The sequence below is a fragment of the Chiloscyllium plagiosum genome, unplaced genomic scaffold, assembly GCF_037043375.1.
Source record: "Chiloscyllium plagiosum isolate Xiang-an unplaced genomic scaffold, Cpla_swu_hap1 HiC_scaffold_1, whole genome shotgun sequence".
NCBI classification, from domain to species: domain Eukaryota; kingdom Metazoa; phylum Chordata; class Chondrichthyes; order Orectolobiformes; family Hemiscylliidae; genus Chiloscyllium; species Chiloscyllium plagiosum.
The window spans coordinates 34510580-34533613 of NW_028270139.1; the positions used below are offsets into that span (position 1 = coordinate 34510580).

Here is a 23034-nt window from a genome sequence, read left to right on the forward strand (position 1 = left end):
GTCCAACGGCTTTATTTTTATTTATAGTCCAACAGCTTTCGGAGCACTTGTTGACGTCATTAGTTGAAGTCACTGAAAGTTTATGATTTAAAATAAACCTGTCGGATTATAACCTGGTGTCATGTGACTTCTGACTTTGTCCACCTCAGTCCAACACCGGCAATTCAGTCGTGACTACCGTCAACACTAGTGAGGAACCAGAGTGTGCCAATTCCCACCTTGAAAGTCAGCAGGGTTACCAGATGAATGCAACTCAGCAGTTGCTTCTCCAGATCTCCATGTTCAGGTCCGTTCAGCAACATCCCCTTACGTGCTCTATGGGCAATGATTGTCTTCACTTTCCATTCATGGATGTCACCATGAGCAAAACCCAGCCTCAACACATCATCGTGGCCTATCTCAATGAACTCACCATATATTTCAGTACTTCACAATTGCGTTCTGGAGCTCACCAGCATCTTACAATACAATGCCAGGTCATTGCACACACAAAGACTCACACCCATTTCATGCATCAGCACAGGATGCATCTCAAGACTCTGGGTTTGTTTTCATAGTGCTTAGTCATTTTGCACTCAATAAGTCACTTTAAGCATCTCGGCCTAGCTTTGCCTTTTTGTGCATTGCTACTTCATTCAGAACTTATAAGGTCACGGCATCTCTCGCTCACCTTGCTCTTAGCACAGACGGAAAACCAGACAGATTGTCATGATGTCAGCACTGAACACTAAAAGGCATTTGCTGTGTGGCACTGATCAATATCAGTGTCACAGCTACAGCATGCGCCAGCAGTTTGTGACAAACACATTGTGTGTGCTTCAACCAAATGTGTCTGAAAGTCAAAGGGGCATAGTCCCTCATGGAGTGAAGGAGAACCAAGTTCAGTTGGGGTGGCCACCTATTAAGGGCATTGTCCAATCGCCATTCACTGTGTTTGCTAATTTTAATTGGGTGCTTGAGCTTTGGGAGAAGGGTAATCCTGATGAAGGACTTATGCCCAAAACATCAATTCTCCTGCTGTGCTTTTCAAGAACCACACTCTCGACCCTTGAGCAATTGGGATCATAGGATCCATACCTGTCCAGTCTGGGAATTAGACCCCAGTCTGTTCTGCAGAGCTCAACCAGTCCATGGATTACAGCAGAGTGAGTGAGACAGCTATCAGTCAGGAGCTGGCCCATGCATTGTTTAGGCTGTGCACACGAGTCATTTCAAAGTATGGGCCATGGACAGTCCTGGGTATTTGTGCAGTAAAGTGAAGATGGGATAATATGGAACAGGGCGAAAGTAGGTACTGCAGATGCTGGAGATTAGAGTCAAGATTAAAGTCAAACTTGATGAAGGGTTTTTGCCCAAAACATCGATTTTCCTGTTCCTTGGATGCTGCCTGACCTGCTGTGCTTTTCCAGCACCACTCTAGTATGGAGCAGTCCATGCTGTGTTGGGCAAAGTTGGGAACTCACATTAGTGACTGGAAGCATTATGCTGAGATGCAGAGGGGATGATAATTGAGAAGGGGGCAACCCAATATAGAAGTGTAGGAGAGAATAGAGCATGGAAGAGGCATGATCAACAGTCACTACCACCCAGCTTCAATGGGGGATAGTGCTTTGCTATGTTAGTATGCCTCAGCTGTATCCCTGGGATTACAGAGATACGCAGGTTAATACGAGAGTGAGTTGGGACATAGGGGAAGATCAAATGAGGATGACAGGAGGGGGAAAGTTGCTTGGCCATGGGTCATCTGGAGCCTGTTTTGCCATTCAATCAAATCACTGCTGATCGGATTTCTCCACACTCCTACTAACCCAATAACCCTCTGCCTGCCTTCTTAAGGAGCTATTCAATTTCACTTCTTTTGAGGAACGGTATTCCGAAGACTCATAAAAGCCTGAGAAATCATTTCTACTTATCTCAGTCTTAAATGGGAACCCTTTTGTTTAAACAGCAAACTTGTGTTTTAGATTCCCCACAAGAGGAAACATCCTATCCACATCCACCCTGTCCAGTCCCCACAGGATTTAATATGTTTCAAACATGACCCCTTACTCTTCCAAATGCCTACAGAGACAAGTCTAGGCTGTCTATCTTTTCCTAAGGCAACATGTCCATTCCAGGTATTAGTTCAGTAAACCTTCACCAAACTGTTTTAAAATATTTTTTAACCTCTTTCCTTAAGTAAAGAAACCAATACTATATACAGTACTCTGGATATGGTCCCACCAGTATCTGTATAACTGAAGCATAATCTTTTCACTTTAGTATTCAATTCCCTTCACAATAAACTCTATCACAACAGCTTTCCTAATTGCATGTCACAACTAGTTGCTTACCTTTTGTAATTCATGCACTTGTGCATCCAGATCCATCTGCATTTGGAATCTCTCACCAGATTTGTTTTGTATTCATCCTACCAAAATTGCAAATTTCACATTTTTCCACATTATACTCCATTTGTCAAATCTATATGCACTCTCTTAGCGTATCTATATCCCTTGGTAGTTTCCTTATCTCCTCTTTACAACTTACTTGCCTACCTTTGTGTTATCAGTATGGTTTCTGTTCCTTTACCCAAATACATTCTATAAATTGCAAAAGTTGAGGCTCCTAAACTGATCCCTGTGCTAAGCTAGTTGTTTCCTCTTGCCAAGCAGAAAATGACCTATTCATGGCTACTCAGTTTCCTGTTAGTTACCAATCTTCTATCCATGTCAATTTGTTAACCTTTTTCACTGAGAGATTTTGTTCCTTTTTAACAATAACTTTGATTTCACACTTTATTAAATGTCATCTGGAAATCTAAGTACAGTACATTCACTAGCTCCCCTTTATCTACAGCATGTTAATTCCTTAAAATACTCAAATAATTTGGTTACCATACATCAAGAACATTTCTGAACTGACAGCCAGACTACTATGACCACTAGGACTCATAACAGCACACAAACCAACAGCCACTTTCAGACAACAACTCACCAGGACAAAGGACCCGATACCCAGCATGACTAAAACCAACGTAGTGTACAAAATCCCATGCAAGGACTGCACAAAACACTACATAGGACAAACAGGAAGACAGCTAATGATCCGTATCCATGAACACCAACTAGCCACGAAACGACACGACCAGCTATCCTTAGTAGCCACACACGCAGATGACAAGCAACATGAGTTCGACTGGGACAACACTACTATTATAGGACAAGCCAAACAGAGAACAGCCAGGGAATTCCTAGAGGCATGGCACTCATTCACAGATTCTATTAACAAACACATTGACCTGAACCCAATATACCAGCCACTGCAGTGGACAGCTGGAACTGACAACCGGAAGCGGCAGAGACAAACCACTATAAATGCTGGACGAAACATCACAGAAGCGCTTCACAGGAGGCTCCCAAGCACTGAGGATGTCACCTAGACAGGGGACAAAACGTCTGCAACACAAATTCCCAGCTCGGCGATCAGAACCACAACAATGAGCACCCGAGCTACAAATCTTCTCACAAACTTTGAATTTGGTTAAATGCCATTTTATTTTCACCAAAACCTTGTTAACTCTATTGGATTACCCTCAACATTTTATAAATTCAGCAGGGGGACAATCATGTGATAAACGAGATTTAGTGCACTTACAGATAATTGGTAAAGCTCAGCAATTCATCCAAACTTCATAGTATAAGCATTCCACAAATTGCAGTTAATGCATTCACTTCCATTTGAAAACAGAGCAAACAAAAAAAAATGATCAATTTGGCATCAGGTATTGGTAAATCTTTCATTGATACATCAGGCATACTGATTGTAATTGAGAATTTAATTAACATAACTGGTTCTGCTCACATCAGTGTTAGCAGAAGAAATCAACGATCACATCTAGTCCTATACGTACTGCAGTATTTTAGAATGTAGTTATCTGAACATACCATTACAGTGTCCATATTTAGTTTTATTTTGAATATGGTGTTTCAGCTTTAATTGCAGAAATGAATGTCCTGTACGGAGACTAAGATTAATGCTTTTATGTGCCAGACACAGAGACCTTGTTAATGTATGTTGTTCTAAGCCTCCTGTACCTTTTCCTCCTTTGTAATGGATGGACTATATCTTTCACCATTTAATTTAAAAACCAATGACATGTACTTTCCTTATACCAATGTATTGTTCCATATGTATTCTAAAGGCTATAAAATATTCTTCTAAAAACGCAATTTCCTTTTAATCTCCCAAGTGGATTCCTTCTTCATTTTTAACAACAGAGGAATTATGTTTATGCTAATTTGGGGAACAGGAATTGCAAGTCACTTGTAGTGCAGTACACGTGTTGGATATGTAACTAAATTAGTGCGTCCGATCTTATCTATATCATGCCTTCTACAGCAGTCTGTACATTTTCGAATAATGCTTCACTGCCAAAGGTCCAAACCACTTCTATTTAAGCATTTAGTAGTTACATTTTTCTAAAAGAACTCTGTGTCTCCTAAGAATCAGAACCTTTTTTAGATGTTTCATGTTACCTTTGACTGCTTTATTAAAGTAGCTATGTGGCTGCTCTTGCCAATGGCCTTATTTAATTTAGACCCAAATTGAGAGCAAATATAACAGATGCCTCACCTTGCTGTTCCATTCAGTAAGAATCAAGGGACCAAAATCCCAGCAGCTCCAAGTTTTAGTTATAAGCAAACAGCTTGGGCCCATCAGCAAATTGTATTGGCATATGGTATAGGTTTATGATCAACCCTGCACGTGCTTCGCAATGAGAGTGATCATCCTTCAGAAAATACCCTTTAAAGAAAACTGAATGTGCAATTATGTTAACTAGCTTTGCGACTGACATTGAGCAGACTGTTAATTCAGTTCTGGTTTAAAAACTCAGCTTCAGCATTTGTTCCTGATGATATTGTACCAACTTTTAAAAATAAATTTTGCATTAATGATTCACTTGCACCTCGTTCATCATTGACTACTTCATAATTTCAGTTCATAGTTGTAAAAATGGACAGTTTACAAAACCGGGACGTACCATCAGCGCCTCACTGGAGACTCTCACTGACAATGTTACCTAGTTATGGTGACGAAACATCTGAAAACAAACCTTCCAGCTCAGTCAGCTAACTTACATACTTATATTTAGATGTTATCTAAAAATTTGGATATACTTAGATCTCATTTTACAGCTGATGTGTATAAATACTGAAAGACCAATGACTGACGTATAAACACGGCTAGAATATTACGTATTTGGACAAGCTCACAGGCAATCAATTCCCACTCCACATGCCATTGCATAGTAAGGTACTTTTGTTTCCCTTGTTGCTGTAGTGTGCAAGCAAAAACTATTGAGGTGAGACTGGTTGCTTTGAGCACAATGGGTAGTTAAGTCTAGGATTATAGGGTACCAAACGTGTGCATGCAAATCATGACAATAAATGATGGTGTGGCCAGCAACACCCTCATCCCGTGAGTGAATATAAAATAAGAGGAATGTTTGAACTTTTGATCTTAATTACTGTCACCATCTTGGAGTCTAGTTGAAAAATCCTCACAAAATGGTCGCTTTCTTTCCCATCAATCAATGAGATAATATTTTTATTTACATGTGAAACATGCACATTAACAAAAAAAAGTCTCATGCAATTTTTTTGGAGGCAATCTAATGAATATCTCAAAATGAGGTCCAGAACTCTCAATGTTTATTGCATTTTATGAAATTAGCATAAGAAAAATCACCATTGTGGAGGTAAGTTGACGTACTGGACCCAAAAACACTTTCCCTTTCCCATCACTGCATATTAAACGTTTAATACATACCCAGTTGAGAGCCAAATTAAGAAAAGGTCATTAAATGAGTTTGACTGATTATTGACGGGACAAGAAATCTAATTTTAGATTTGAAAGTCAAATGCCCATGGGATAAAAACGTTTGTGGAAAAATAACATATGTTTCAAGGATTACCTACCTATATTAGTAATTTTCCAAAATACTTGATACAGATTGATAATACTGGTTTTTAAACCAGGATTAAATTAAGGATTCTAATCCTGAATTTAACATGTTGTGTTTGTCATTATCAAATGAGCAGCGCCAGTGACAGTTGTGGCAACAGAATAACAGGTATACAGGGGTGAGTGTTTGAAAACTCCACTTCCATAAGCTACACAGGTGCAAGAAAAGCTTGAAACATCAACCTTGCAGGATTAATCATTTATAATGAGAGTTCCTATCAACTCATGGCTACTTGAAATTCTGCTTCATAAACATGCTGTAATTAGTTTTTTTCCAAAATTATATGAGTCCAAACTTTAGTCATCCTGACTTTTTTTTCCCTCAAGCTATAAAGAAAAAGTGTGCTAATGTATACCCTACATTTCCTATTCTATTTGCAGCATTGAAAAAATTCTTCCATAACTCATAGCTAAACCTGTGTGCTCAATCTTAGTAATTTATCTCAGGTTCGATTCCAGCCTCGAGCACATTCTCCCCGTGTTTGCGTGGGTTTCCTCCAGGTGCTCCAGTTTCCTCCCACAGTCTAAAGATGTGCAGGTCAGGTGAATTGGCCATGTTAAATTGTCCATAGTTGTTAGGTGCATTAGTCAGAGGGAAAATGAGTCTGGGTGGGTTACTCTTCGGAGGGTCAGTGTGGACTTGTTGAGCCGAAGGGCCTGTTTCCACACTGTAGGGAATCTAATTTAATCTAATCATCTCAAAGGTAGTCTTAGAAAGGCAAAAATATATTTTAGAATTATTTTAGAAATTAAACTATGGCATATCAGTTATAATACTTTACAAAGATATGGAAGTTAGGGCAGAACTTTTCTTCAATAGCAGCCCCTTATTTTGTTGAGAGATATAGGATTAAAATCTGCAGCTGGAATCTAGAGTGGGAAGAATGCAAAAAGATGAAATGACTCTTGTTCAGGTACGTCAAGAGCACAAGACCACATTTTTACTCAAGAACCAAGTCACTGTTCAGCTGTTCCTCCATGTCCAATTTTCCATTTACATTTCCAGTGTGTCCAATGACTATCAAATTAGAGATGGGAACACAGAAAAAAGTACAGGCAATTAAATCCCTTGGAAGACATTGCTGAGACAGCCATTATATCATGGCTTTATGTTTTCTTCCACGGTCATATTTCTTTAAAAAAATGCATCATTGCATCTTCCTGATTCAGGCAAATCAAAAGCAACACTCCCTTCACTTATAAACACTACGACACTATTTTCTCTGGTAAAAGGACTTTTGCCAGATTTCTGCTGAAATAAAAATAAAATGAAAGATTTTTTTGAATTTATTCTTTTAAGTGCTTGAAATGCAATCATCCTTCCAAATGAAAATGCATACATCAGTCAGGTTACTGTGTAAATACTTACAGTATCTAAAGGGTTAAATTATGCATGTGTAATTTTGCAAGTAATCTCCACATAAAATGAGTACAATACAGTTATTTAAAAAAATATTAAATTTTACTCTCCATATATCTTGGTTAGCTATTTTTACCCCTCTTGGATTGGCCATGATTCCTGTAGGAACATTGGACCTTAACTCTGTTCTATTGGATCATTTTGTTAAACTATTTGAATAAATATACAAATGCATTCTTGATACTTAATGATAATTTTTTAAGTTAACAGGGCAAATACTGAACACTTTACTCCGAGATGAATATTGATGTTTAGGTTTCAGAATTTCACATTCTAAGGAGTGAAGAATTCCTTTTGGTCAAAGACCCCCAACATGCACAAACGCAACCTCAACTGAACAACTTCTATGAAGGCAAGCGAAAAAAAAAAGACTGACGTAGCTCGTGGCTCTATTACTATACGATTGATCTACCATGGCTTTTCCGCCGTGAGCTAAGTTTGGATCAAAAAAAGGCTGGAGATATTGTCAGATTGGACAAATGCCCTGCTTGTGACAAGGCAGAATTTTTACATACTTAAAAGGTGCTGAGGAAGGAGAGTACTACTCTGCATTAAGTTATGTCTACATTAGAAGAAATTTGCTTCCTTGGTTATCTACCTGGCTGCATAACGCACTGCACTTATCATTCTAAATGTGAATTACCAATGAAGCTACTTCAGATTTTTAGTTTGTTTGAACAAATTGCGAGAAAGGTAATAAGATTAGACTATATTGCAAACCTCTATTGGGTTTTTAAATGCCTCTGCTACTTCAATACATTAAACAGAATAGCACAACTCATGACTTTGTAAATTATATAATTGGAATATCTAAATATTAGAATTGAGATGCTGACAGCAAGAATTATAGATTGTGTAGTGTAAGGGAGAAGACATTTATAATCACTTAAGATAAATTAAGTGGATAGTCAACAAATGATTAAAATATTTAGCACGATCAGGTCACATTTAGTTTAAACATTTATAAATGTAGTTTAGATATTTAGAAGCATAAAAACTTTTAATTTTAAATCAGATGTTTTGAGGTGTGAAGAATAAAGACAATAGAGACCTCTTAATTGCTGGATTTATGTTCCGAGAGTCAACTGACTTCAAATAATATTTGTGGGGCGTTTGACTACAGATGAAGTAACTGTATGTTACCATGCAGAAATACAAACACACATAAGCAGAAGTGATTTAAAAGTACAATGATTCAGGTTTTTCTTCTTTTGTATTTACATTAGTGAATAAAGAGAAAATGTGGACTTTACTAATTCTGTGACTATCCTAGGCAACGAATTGCAGGCAATACATGGAAAGAAGAAAATTATTTCTCTATATCTTTGATCTGGACTAATTTGTAATTACTAATATCAGCTTAATTTATTTTGCAAGAAGAAATGGGCTTTTAATATGTTCTGTCGCACATGAAGTGATGTCCTGGAGTGAATATTTACAACTGTAACAAGAAAATGTACCATAAAAGAGTTAAAATTACAATTTAAATGCAAGAATCATTGTTTTCTAAACAAAATTTTTTTTACTACAAATATACAGATTATAGATTTCTGTTGTTGCTATTTAAATGTGCAAATACAAACTACTAAAATAAATTTAGTGAGCATGATTTAAGTAGAATATTAAAAGTGTAATCAATGCAGAGTAATTATGTGACATAAACTTAGCATGTGGAAGCTTAGAAACTTGTATCAATCACTCTGATCACTTGTTAATCAAGACTTTATCTCATATTTTCATGATTAGCACCTTCATTATAACAGGGCACAAAAGAATCTGATCATCTTATGTCTGTTATTCCCAGACCAATAATTTCAAACTGATAAATGCATCAAGGAAAAACATAATTTTGCATTGTCGGGCTGTATTAGAAGTCTGAAGAATTTAGAGAAAAAAAACATTAACACATTGTATCAAAATATTGACAAAATTATTTTCCTTGTTATTCCATTTAAGGATCAATTTTCTGTGTACTGATACAGAGAGAGTAATCACACTGGGGGAATTTCTGATATCGTAGAATAGATTTAGTCATGGATGACCAATAATGTTGCACAAAAATTACAATTCAATGTTGCATTTAGTAAAAACAAGACTGAAAAATGCCATTTTGATTTTTGCATCAGTTTCTCTTCATCTATTTATTTAACGATTAAAACAAATGATCAGAAGTGAGATTTTTAATGAAGCTGAGATCCACTGTTTTCAGCTGTATAATTTGAAACTTTGTTTTAAAAGAAAAAGGAAGCTTATTAAATTCTTGGTTTGGGTTTTAATGTTATTGTTACCTAAAATAATTGAGCCATCTTCATAAAAATAATGATACAGAAATTTCTCACCGACCGATTGAAATGTTTTATTCAATTCAGTTTCCACTTAATAAACTAATTATTTAAGGGGATTTTAATTTTGTTGCAGAAAACGTTTGGACTGAAAACAAAATCCCTATTGCATTATTGCACTTACCACACAAATCAGCTCTAAAGTCAAAGTAATTTCTCTTGAAAGTTGACACTGTGTAGTATTAGTAATTGGCACTGAAATGTTTATGAAACTCTTGTATGCCACTTAACAAAGGTGCTAATCAATTTAAAATGAAAACCTAATGTGTTTATAGAAGGGGATGAATTTCATTCAAATCATATTCATTTTAATTTTAACAATGCCAAACTTAAATCCTTTAATGTGCAGAAAGTAATTTACTTTCTCTGCTTGTACTTATAAAGAAGGACAACAGTACTGGTTAAAATAAACTAATAGTTCTGTACTTTTATTTGCTTATTAAAAACACCACAATGCAAAGAAATATTTCTTTGTAATACTCCAGCAAATTGTGTATGCTCAGTAAAATAATTTGTATGTATTGATCACCACGTCGCAGTGAATCTCTGTATCTCGCACTGTCACAATCACAATTCTAATTAAGGTCTTTGGAAATTTCTTCAGAAAGCTTATCAATTTAGATTAACTTTTCACAAAATCTCTTGAAGGCATCTCAGTGAAGCAAAACACACTTGGATTCAGACTGCCATCATAGTAGATGAACTGTGCCCTTCATACTTATATGCTGCAAGCCTAAGTTTGTTTACTGAACACATCTGAATGAATTGAAAAATAGCATTTTATACAAACCGACAGCATTCTATATTTGGCTTATGTGGTGCTTTCCTTCTACACTTTATTCTAAAAACCCAATTGGATGGAAGGTACAGTTTTGCATGCACCTGTAAAATAAAATGAGCTATATAGATTGTGGATTGCAACAGAATTTTTGCTTGATATCAGTGTACAAAACGTCCAAGTTATTTTAAGCTTGCTATTGGAAGTGCTGGTTACATGCGCAGTACATAAACCAAATTAAGTAACATTCTGCCCATGGTACAAAATTAAAGAGAAAAACTACGAGGATACATTTAAAACACATCTTGCGCGCTATAACGTTGGTTCAATTTCACAGACCTGTTTAATCTGATGCCAAGTGTCTGTAAATTTACTTTTTATCTGCAAATGAAGTCACAACTAAAATATACATTCAATTTTATTGTCACATTGATTTATCTTGTTAACAAAGGAAAGTGGAATTAAGTATTCACCTTAACAAATAAAGACAAACAGAAACTCTTGCATAACTGAAACTCTACATCAATTGCATGTGCTTTTTAAAAAAAATGTGAAAGTTAGGTAAATGTGTACTTTTTAAATTCATAGCAATATGACAGCATATAAAAGCTACCAAATTTGTGAATTTATTGTCTCTATATTTTCAACTGCTTTTCTGCTTTAAATACTTTTGTATGTTTGGGTTTTCAGTCACATGTGGCTTTTACAGTCATTCAGTCCAGTGAGGTTTCTATGGTTGCAAATTATCCTGCCTGATATATTAGAGAACTTTTTTTTTCATTCACTATTGCTGCTGTCTTATATTTTTCTAAAGAAAGAAATTATCTGCCAAGGTCTTTGGAGAGATGGTTGGCAGTGAATAAATCAGTTTGTGTCATTTTGTATAATAAATCCATTTTACTTTGTTTTAAGTGTCCTTAGGTACATTATGTGTTATTATTCCGTATGTGGACGTATGCACTAAGTCTTGAATAATATGTTAAACATGATTGAATGTACATTATGCTGATCTGTTAAAAAAGATTACGAGAATAAATATGGATAATCTGCATTGATTTTGCAAAAGTCCAAATTCTGTATTTGCACTCTGCACTATGGTGATCTCCAGCAAGCACATAGGCTTTACTGGAGACAATAAATACTGGAGATAGTTTGTTTTAATTATTTTTAGAAGTAAGAACATTAACATTTAAGTATGTTAAGAAAATTATCGGAACAAATTTCTTACGATAATACAAGTCTGTGCAACATTAAACTAGTCAAATTTGTTCAAAATTGGTGTAAATTCAAATGTGCACAAAGTTTTGGCTAGATGGAGATGGTTCTTAAGTAAAAGGGGGGACTTTGGAAAACAGGGAAATTCCTTAATTAAAAATATGTATGCCAAACCCAATTCTACAGATTCTGAAAATCCCCAATTTTATTTCAATCCTCTGATAAAAATCAGACAGATTCAAAAATCCTTGCAAAATTTATTTTGTGACATATTGATAGGTAGTACTTACAATTTTGCCATGACCTGAAACAATAATGAGCAAAAGATTAAGCAAGTGGTTATACACAGAGCTTCTTTTGGCAACATCATAAATTTTGCATGTAAACCAAGGGAAACATTCATGTCCCATGTGATTTTGATGAACAGCTCAAAAGCATAATTAGACCAGGACTTTTCACTATCGCTCTTCCCATCTCGCGCACTTGCATGCCCACCAAATGTGAAATGTTCGCCTGTTCTCTCAAATGTGATGGTTGTTGAACTTATTTTTAGTGTCATTTGATAAGCTTCTGTGCTCGCAGAGAGACATCCCACTGACCCAGCCACTGGTCATTGTCTATACCAGTTCACATCAAAGCAGGCGCGCTTTGTCAGGTTTCGACTCGAATATCCATTTTGCATTTCATGTACAGTATCGAAAGTGACTGCATCATTCGAGCTTTTTCTCAGCTGCTGCTTTCTTCTCCCCCACAGTGTTTCTGCTCATACTGACATCATTTGGGATTGTCGTCTTGACAAGACGGTTGGAAAAAAAAAATGAAATATATTTTTTCCCAATATTTTGGAAAGAGGCTGCAGCAGGAAGATATACCTTCATTGTTTGGTTACAAACAAGGGTACCTCTTTATTTCCCTTTCGAACGAAACCAGTGCAAAGTATATTTTAAAAATTCAAGCAAAGCTTAAATAGTAATAGGTCATTCAATGTCAAAAAGCATAAAAAAGATGAGCAAAATCTTCACAGGCTGCTGCTTGCTGTTGCCTTTAATTATATTAATTAAACTTTGAAATTCTCATGCAAAGAGAGTTGCTGGCTTGTGACACTGTAAAGCCCTTGGAGATTTGAAGAATGGGGGGATAGCAGCCTGTACAGCCTTGGATTGTAAAAGGAATACTCTATTTTGTCTTATTTATTTGTTTTACAGAAATATGCAGATAAATGCAACTGCTTCAATAGGATGACAGGTTATGAGCGATTGAACACAGGATTACAGCAATGGCAAAGCACCGGCCACTATGCCTGGCCTCAAAGCACCAATGTCTCAATTTCTGCAGAAGATCTTTGGTTACAGGCAGTGCTGCTGTAAGATAACGCTCTATTAATTTCCTTTCCCAGCACATAATGAAAGAAAGGTGTCTTCAAAAACTAAAGGGCAAAATCTAGCTGATTCCCATACCTTGGGGCATCCTGCCTACATTTTGTCATGCGTGTGCACTTTTCAGTGGAAAATGACAAGATTTTCAGTCAGACGGCTCCCGTAAGGCATTGTAAAGTGGTGAAGTTGGAAAGATCTTGTAATGTGACATAGCTGAAAGGCAATGAACTTATGCACCGGGTAGGCCTGGTGGGATTGTCGCTCCGCCTGTGGGTATTAGGCTCCTTTCTGACAATACACTCTGTCTATAAAATGTGATGACCCAAAACAGCACATTACAGTCAGACTACATTCAGACTGGAAAAAAGTTCAAAGTGACTTCAAGTGCCAAGAATCAATGTATTTTTCTTTTAGGGGGTGATGAGTGTTAATGTTTACTTTTTGCCATTGCTGCATGCCATTACTCTGGGCTGAAGATCAGGAGAAAAGCAACACATCTGTCAAGAAATCGCCATAACGTTCTTGGTGGGTTAAAGGGAAATCTGTATTGCTGTTGCTGCAGTTTTGTGATGAGTTAACAAAAAGCATCACCAAGACAGTGTTTCGCCCATCTTTAGAGAAGATTACTGATGTCGGTTGGAAGTAGAGAATCCTTTATCATTCTTCAGTAGGTAGTAAAGAAATAAAACAGCTCTGACTTCTTCAATTTTACTGTGTCTGGACTCGACTGAAGTTTATGCAGCGGCCCTGCAAATGAAAGGGAAAATAGCAAAACATTATATAAAGTAACAATGTTCTGTGAATATATAATTCAACTACCATTAGCATATAAGTGGGAAGATGAGAATTGTTAGCAACATTTAAATACATTAACTACCCTCATTTTTTTCCCTCACCTTTTTATATAAACCTGTCATTGTAATAATTAAGCCACAGCAAGTAAAATCCTTAATAGTTTCACAATATGGACAGAATTCCCAGTAGCTAATATTATTTGCTTTTTGGGTTTGATTGAGTTTACTGGAGTAAACGGGTTAAACATAATTAGACGATCATGTCCTGCATTGTCCCTGTCACTTCTGCAGAAAGCTACAGTTAACATTCCATCCATACCTCCATATAAACAATAAAAGTAAACAAAAAATAGCATACAAGTGACAGTAACAGATAGTAGTGAAGGATCTTTTTTAAGATTGTGCAATGACGCACTGATCTTTCACCTCAGATGTCTGGCTTCAGATCCAGTTTGGACTAGACTGAAAGTCTCAAGATGTTGTAAAATCTATAGGCTCTGTCAACATTCCAGACTGAAGGTCAGAATATGCCACATCCCGAGCCAAGCTGTTCCAGTACTATTACAATACAGGCATCCGACAATGTGAGAAATTGCCCAAGCATGTTCTTGACGCAAAAAGAAGAAATCTTACCCAGCCAATTACCACCCTATCAGTCTAATATTGATCATCAAAGTGGTTGAAGGTATCATCAACAGTGCCAGCAAACAGTACTTACATCTGCTCAATGACACTTAGTTTAGTTCTGCCAGGGCTACTCAGCTCCTGACCTTATTACAGCCTTCATTCAAATATGAACAAAACACTGAATTGCAGAGGTGAGAGGACACTTGATATCGAGACCATGTTTGAACATGTGTGGCATCAACTAACCCTCGTAAAACTGGAGTCAATGGGAATCAGGGAGACAATTCTCTGCTGTTCACCGAAATCGTACCTGATACAAATACCGAAGAGATCCAAGTCCAAATGCAACAATATCTGGATGATATCAGGTTTGGGCTGACAAGTAGCAAGTAACATTCACGTACCAGGCAATGGCTATATCGAATAATAGACAATCTAATTGTGATCCCTTGACATTCAATGGCATTACCATTACTGAATCCCTATCAACATCCCAGAGGTTACCATTGGCCAGAAACTGAATCATGGCTGCTAGAGCAGGTCAGAGTCTAGGAATCTTGCAACGAGTAATTCACTGCCTGACACCCCAAAGTCTGTCCACGAACTACAAAGTACACATCATGAGCGTGATGGAATACTCTGAAACTTAATGCCATCTGGGATGAAGCAGCTCACTGATTGGCACCATATCCACAAACATCCAGACCCTCCACCACGGACACTCAGCAGCAACAGCAACAGCAGTGTAGCATCTACACCATGCACTGCAAAAATTCATCAAAGCACCTTCCAACCCTTAGACCACTATCATCTTGGAGGACAAGGGTAGCAGATACATGGGAACACGATCACATGAAAGTTCCCCGCCAAGCCACTGACCTGGAAATGTATCACTGTTCCTTCAGTGATGTGTATTGGCCAAATTTACAGCACCAGTTTAAAAAAATACTGGAAACAGCAACATGGAGAGGATGAAGGTACTATAATGAAGCAGAATTAGAAGCTTTTTTTTCAATGTGTGAACAGTCCAAATTCAGCAATTGGAGCTTATCTAATCCATGACACAATGAACAGGAGAGTTTCCCAACTGATCCAAAACTAACTGCTCCCTAGATCTCTCCAACCACAGGATGTGTGAGGAAGGAGGAGGATATCAAGGAGGTGTGATGATGTGACCCAGCTACTTGATCTGTAACACACTGTTCTGTTCTTCAGAAACTCTATCCTGAAGAAGAATCACTGGATCAGAGTCATTAACTCTAATTTCTCTCCACAGATGGTGCAAGACCTGCTGAGATTTTCCAATAATTTCTGTGTTTGGACAGAATTGATGAGGAGGTACTCCTCCAATCACAGTGAGCTTAGCACCAACAAACACAGCAGTGAAACAACCTGTGATTGGAGAAGCCGTGAGCAATTAGGAAAGGAAACGGTGGCTATGGGAATCTTTAGCCAGGTGCCATGAGCCATGTTTTTTTGCCAGGGGCTATGCCCTTTATCTTTCTCAGAGGCCTTGCCCTATGTCTTTTGCAGAGGGCCTTGCACTTTGCCTTTTCTCGGGTACTGGGGACATGTCTTTTGCAGGAGACCAGAGCAGGGGGCCATCTAACATGAAGAAGAGGGATGATAGGAGAAGGGAACTGCAAGGGGGTTGAAGGAGAGGAAGACTTCAGGAGGTATTGGAGAGAAAGGGAGATGGCAACAGAAGAGTGGAAAAGAAGTCTCAAATAAGAAAGAACAGTTTTAAAGCTGTCAGCAAATAAATATGCAGCTAACTGGGAGGGAGAAAAACTTGAAATCACAGAGGTAATGAATTCCTTGCAAATGAATGTCGAATGCTTAGCTTAAGGCTGCATAAGTTCATAAGCTACTTAAATGGGTAAATGTAGTGAACACTATTGTATTGGACTTTGTGTGTTAATTGTTCAGTTTAAATCTGATATTGAGATCTGAAATGTGATAAAAAGGGAAGCAACCATCTGGTTCAAATGTTCCGGTTGTGTGCATATGCAATATAAATTCATTAGCTATGACCTCACTAGTTTGAAGCTATGTCTGGGGTGATGGCTTTTTTTGTGCAGAAGTGTACCGTCAATTTTTTATAAGTAGTTTTTGTTAACTTATGCCTGTTGTCTTATGCCAATTGAGATACTGTGATGGCTAGGAAATGAACGCTGGCTGCAAGTATTGTGGCTTTAAGTTTAATGGAGGGTTGAAAATTATTGATAATATTTATGAATTATTTAATTCTACTTGCTTGCATGATTCAAATATTTCATGAGGTAACATTTCTCTCAATCTTATATTGTGCAGTTTTTATTTTGAGATATGAAACCTAACTCAATGCCATCTGAAAATACAAATACACTACACCTACCTGTTCCATTTCCTCTAAATGCTGTCCTCAAAGAATTCGTGGAATTTTGTCAAACATGATGTCCCTTCACAAAACCATGTGAACTCTGCTTGTGCTAAGCCTTCTGTAAATGTCTTGCTTTTTTTTTCCTTTATAATGTGCTCTTGCCTTCATAGTAATATTTACACACTACTTGTGAACTTTTTAAAAACTCATTTGCCTTCTCGCCCTCCCGCCAGGGTCTTTGAGAATGAGGAGATAATGTCAGCATTTGTTGCTTTTGAGAAGGTAGTGCTGAGCTGCCTTCTTGAACTACTGTAGTTCTTCTGCTGCAGGTATTCCCACACACTGTCAGGAAGAGAGTTCCAGGATTTTAGTCCAGTGACAGTGAGTAAGTGGTGATATAGTTCCAGTTCATGATGGTGTATTGCTGGGCAGAAAGCCTGCTTGTGGTGTTCCATCCATCTGTTGAATAATTCCTCCGCAGAGACCCACTTATGCTTGTATTTGGTGAAACTTTTAAATTTAGCAGGGATTGCTCACCTGTTGTACACCTCTACTGATTTTCATTTCCATCAAAGGGCTCAACATTTTAAATGCACCTTCTGGGATCTCTTTCCTCTTTGGATTAGACCATCCAATCAGATGGATGTTTCCAATTCTGTGTCTCTTGATGGATCATCTTGATCCAATTGCTTTTCCTAATTATTATTAAAGTACTGCCCTACCAGTAAGAGAAATTCAATAGCCTTATGTGCTTTATTAATATCTAATTCAACATATCTGACATTGTAGATGTGCAAAATCAAAATCTACCAGCAATTATGGTAAAGACCATCAACATTATCTCCTCATTCTCAAAGACCCTGGCGGGAGGGCGAGAAGGCAAAGGAGTTTTTAAAAAGTTCAAAAGTAGTGCGTAAATATTACTACAAAGTTGTAGTAAGGTTAAAGGTAAAGATCAAATTACCACAGTCCCAGAGGAGATTAGAAAGAGATTAATGGTGATGAGTTAAACCTGTATGTCACCATTTTTCAGGTGAGGGGAGAGGTCAAGAAGGCGGAGACCTTCATCGACATACATAAACATCACGCAATATTTCAGCTGCAAACATAACATCTAAACAAAGTCACTAATGACATGGAGAAATATTAACGGGTCATAGCAAGAAATAGATTGGGATGTTGGACGTGGGAATGTCATGATTGCAAATATATAATTATTGCATGCTATAAAAGACAGAATGTCAAATTGGAAAGAATTTCCAGGCAAATCACTTTCCCAGAACCTTGCCACATATATCTTAAAAGGAAAAGTTGCCACATAATACAAGGATTATATGCGACCGGGAAATTAATAAATAATTGCAACTTTTACATGGGCTTGACAATGCAAAGAGCTCTCCTACAATGACACCACTATGTACACAAGTCAATCTATAATATAATTGAAGGGAGAAAAGCATCTCACGTAGACACTTCTTCAGATTCAGGGTGTGGATTAGTGTGGTTTGAGAAAGAGGTTTGATAGCCTTGCTTTCAAACAAAGGTTGTTAGAGTATACTCAGTGCTTATTTATGTCCTCAGTTATGATTTTGTAAGATGGAATTCACTGTGCAAAGGAGTTTCACACTCACATATACTGTAGCTGAGCGATGTTTATTCTGTATACCAGAGTTCTCTACAGATCATGTGGACACATAAGTGGTACCTGCACTGGACAGCAACTAGACAGCAACTTAGAGGGATCTGTTCCTAATGCTGTCATGCTGATTTTGGGGTCCGTGATACAGTCACATCCAACTTCAACTACGGATGTGATACTAAAATACTTATTTATGATAATCGATTGGTAAACTGATTTTGTTTAAAACACATTACAGGAACAATACATTTGGTTTTCTAAGCTACTGATTGTCACAGAGAAAGCTAAGTGAACAATTCTCATGCTATAATCTGCAGCTCAACCACTGGGAAAGCAGGGCAGGAAATTCAGAGAGGCTTGAAAGATCCTGTCCCTCTGAAAAGCCTCTGTAGAATGTTAGAACACAGAGCTGTTGTGGGCTGGAAACTGTTTGTGACACAAAGTTCAATGTTTCTCTGATGGTGCTTTTGAGATATTGCTAAAAGACATGACCAGGAGGAGAGAACTGTTGCTCCTCACAGATGGACATAGAGTGCTCTGCCAGACAGCACAACAGTGGGTAAAGGTAACACAGCACATGAATGCCAGGAGGCTTATATCACATTGCAGTGATGTTAAGAAGAAATTCAATGACTTGACCAGAGCTACTAAGTGTGGCTTCCATTAAGGGCTTTAAAAGCAGTCAGATTCTGATCCAATGATCTACGTGAAAGAAAGTAGAAATTAATGACTGCCACAGAGTGAAGGGATCATAATAACGTCAAGATAACAGGCTCCAATTTCCATATAGTTGAACATCAGCTGCACATTCATGTAGAAGTCTATTCATTTCATGTATACTTCTGCATTTTGGGCTACATGCTTGAAACTGATAATCTGAGAAAGGCTGCCATCCCACAGCCTTATATTCCTGTTTGGTCCTGAAGCAAGAGTAGGGTGACCATTTACACAGCTTGATGGATGCTCAGTGATTGCCAGCAGTAACCAATAAGAGGTCCAAAAGATCTTGGAAGACTTTCTGACATAACTGAAGGTCACAATCTATTTCTCAGGCTCCTAATGTCCTATGTATCCACCAGTGAATTAGCGGACACAAGTTGAAAAACTTCCTCCTTAAATCCTGAAGTGCCCGAACAAGAGATTTAGTTGATGGAAAAGAATCACTAAAGACCTTCTAAAGCAACTGGGACTGGACAATTAATACAGGCACAAATCATCCATAAGCCAGAAATAATTATTTTAAAATTGACTTTGTTGAAAGTTGATGGTAGAGCAGGGATGAATTGTGAAAGCTCAAACCTCTGCACAGTTCTGCATGGATTACTCAAGAAAACAACCAATGCAACTACTTCAACTAAACAGCCAGTTACCAGAGACCTCGTGCATAATTGTAATTGAGACATTTATGAAACAAAAAGAAAACCAAGCAGAACAACGTGTTGATCCTGGACCTCCTCAGCAGGTTTTGGAGAAGGTTAAATAGATTGTGGACAGGGCAGAACTTCAGGCCACCTACTGCAGATTCCCTGATCACTTCAGAAATCCTGGAAATAGGCTTATTGAAATCATGTGGTCAAGTCCCTCACTCCCCCACTAATCTATGCTATTTTTAGTGCAATTGAAGTTTAAAACATTTTCAAACAGATCACACTGTGATACAACTACTTGTTTGAGAAAGACGACAGTATCAGCACACACTAAATTGTTAAATGAGAGATTAAAGTATTTCTTGCTATTCGTTGTTACTAGCACACTGGGAAATCAATCTCCTGGTCAAACATCAAGCAAACTTACATTCAACAGACAGGATACAACTGAATAGCAAATTATGGGAGGGGTTACACCAATTCAGCAAGGCAGTTTACCAACATCGCCTCAGGGATGGGGAACAAATAGTGGTCTTGCCAATGATGCGTACTTCCCATGAGAATTTTAAAAACTTTAGTTCTTCATTATACTGGTGACACATCTCAATCAGAGTCTCCATAATATGCTTCAGGCTCTAATCTGCCATTGTACCAGGATCCTTCACTTTCTAACATTAAGGCCCACTCCTAAATCTGACATTTCTGTGGTTCATAATCTCCTTTATACACGTCATATTCATTTTGACATGTTTTGTTATGATTAGTAAAAGAAAGAAAATATAATCCCATGTTTAATTCCTAAGTCTAATTCTTGTCTTTGGTCACAATCATGGCCATATTCTTGGTCACACATCTAGAGCATGAATTGTTTTGGTTGCTACTCACAAGTGCTTGCCTTTCTCATTTTAACAGCAGATCTGGAATTCGACATTCATTTACTGATGTACAACTGTGACATAAACTCTGTTTTAATGATACTTAGCTGGTTCTCTTTGACAAATTTATTGCAGATTTTTGGGGCTGTAATTAATGAGGCAGATAAAGGGGAATGCGTAGATGTAGTGTACTTCAATTTCCAAAAGACATTTAGTAAAGAGCCACACAAGAGGTTGGGAATAGATAGCGGCTCATGCAGAATTGGTTAATGAACAGGAAACAGACAGTAAGCATGAATATGGCATTTTCAAGTTGGTAGGTGGATCAGTGCTACAGCTAGAGCTATTCACTCTAAACTTACATAGGAATGCAAGGTAGGAGGTTATAAAGATGCTGAGAAGAGATGTAGAAAAGTTAGTGAGTGGGCAACAAGGTGACAGACGTTCTAAGATGTGCAGAAGTTTAAGGTTTTTCATTAGGAATAAAAAGCAAAATATTTTTAAAAGCAATAAAACTTATCAATGCACGCGTTGACTTGAGAGTTGGGTGTACATGTACAAGGAACACAAAAACCTATATGCAGGTGCAGCAAGCATTGAAGAAAATACATGATACATTGATCTTTCAAAGTAATTGGAGTATAGGTAGACAGAAGTCTTCTGACAATTATACACAGCTTTGATGTGACCAATGTGAGTAATTTTGGCCTCAGGTTTAAGGGAGGTTGAAAGAGCACTGAACAATGTACAAGTGAAGGTTCACAGTATGGGTTCCTTGGAAAGAGGCAGAATTGTCCTTTGAAGAGATGTGACCTCACTGAAATGTTGAAGATTATAAATAGGCTTGTGACACTGGATGCTGAGAGATTGTTTCCTCTGCTTGAGGAGTCTAGACTAAGGGGACACAATCTCAAGGTAAGGGGCTGATAATTTAGGCCTGAGATAAGGAGAAAATTCTTCACTCAAAGCATTGTGAATCTTTGGAATTCTCTACCCCATGAGTTCAATGGTTGTAGCATTGAACAAACTGAAGCTGGAGACAGAGTTCTTGGCCTCCCATGCAATCAAAATGATATAGGGAGTGGGTGGGAAAGTGAAATATTATGATACTGAATAACAAAGCAGGCATGACTGGGCCTTATAGTCTACTTCTACATAAAACATAGAACAGTACATCACAGAATGGGTCCTTGCACCCACAATATTGTGCTGAACATGATGCCAAATTAAACCAATCCCTTCTGCCTGCCTTGGGTCCATACCCTACCCCTTCAATCTTGCATATTCACGTGCATACCTAAAAGTTCCTGTCATATCTGCCTCTACCACCACCTCTGGCAGTGTGTTTCAGGCTGTGTAAATAAAAAACCTGCCCCTTACATCTCCTTTGAACTTGCCCCTCTCACTTTAAATATATGTCCCCCAGTATTAGACATTTCAACTCCGAGAAAAAGATTTTCACAGTCAACTCCATCTACGCATCTCGTAATTCTATAGACTCCTATCAAGTCTCCCCATAGCCCCTGCCGTTCCAGAGAAAACACCAGAGTTTTTCTAGCCTATCTTTATAATTCATACTCTCTAATCCAGCAGCATACTGGTAAACCTCTTCCGCACCCTCTCCAAAGCCTCTACATCCTTCTTGTAATGTGGTGACCAGAAATGAACATAATACTCTAGGTGTGGCCTAACCAATACCTTATAAAGTTGCAACATTCTCCCGTTCTTATTCTCCATGTCCTTATGTAGAGCAATACGAAATGTAATTACAAAGCCATTCTACATGTTATTTATCTTCTAGTTAATTGGTTTTATGTTGTAGCAGAGGGCATGATCATAAGGTAGTGGTCACATAGTATGTGTAAAGCATCAACTGCCAAGAAAATGTGGCAGAAGTGATTGCCTGATCAGTATGTTGCACACTGACATTACTGATACAAAGGTGTTCCATTTCCACACTGACATTATGATTCCACTATCATTAATGTAAAAATCAATGTACAGTATTCCTTTCATGAAGTGTGTATATAAAACGGAGCAAGTTATTCAACTGAGTTCTTTGAATTTAATATCTGAACAAATTACTTTAATTACGGAATGATCAAATCCGCTTTTAGCAGTCATTTTATTTTTGTGAATTTTATGCAATGTGATGATTTCAAGTAAAATCAAAACAGGAAATTTAATCAGGGAAATATGGTAAACAATTAAAAAAAAACGAACAAAGCCTTGT

The 23034-nt window shown here is 37.6% G+C and overlaps 1 protein-coding gene across 1 annotated transcript in view; it reads right to left on the reverse strand.

The window, feature by feature from the left end:
- Positions 1-12006: 12006 nt before the first annotated feature.
- Positions 12007-23034, reverse strand: part of antxr2a (ANTXR cell adhesion molecule 2a) — a 235052-nt gene continuing 224024 nt past the window's right edge. The window contains exon 17 of the mRNA XM_043696278.2: positions 12007-13884. Within this exon, the coding sequence (XP_043552213.1) occupies positions 13846-13884 (39 nt within the window). The 3' untranslated portion in view covers positions 12007-13845. The remainder of the gene's footprint in view (positions 13885-23034) is intronic.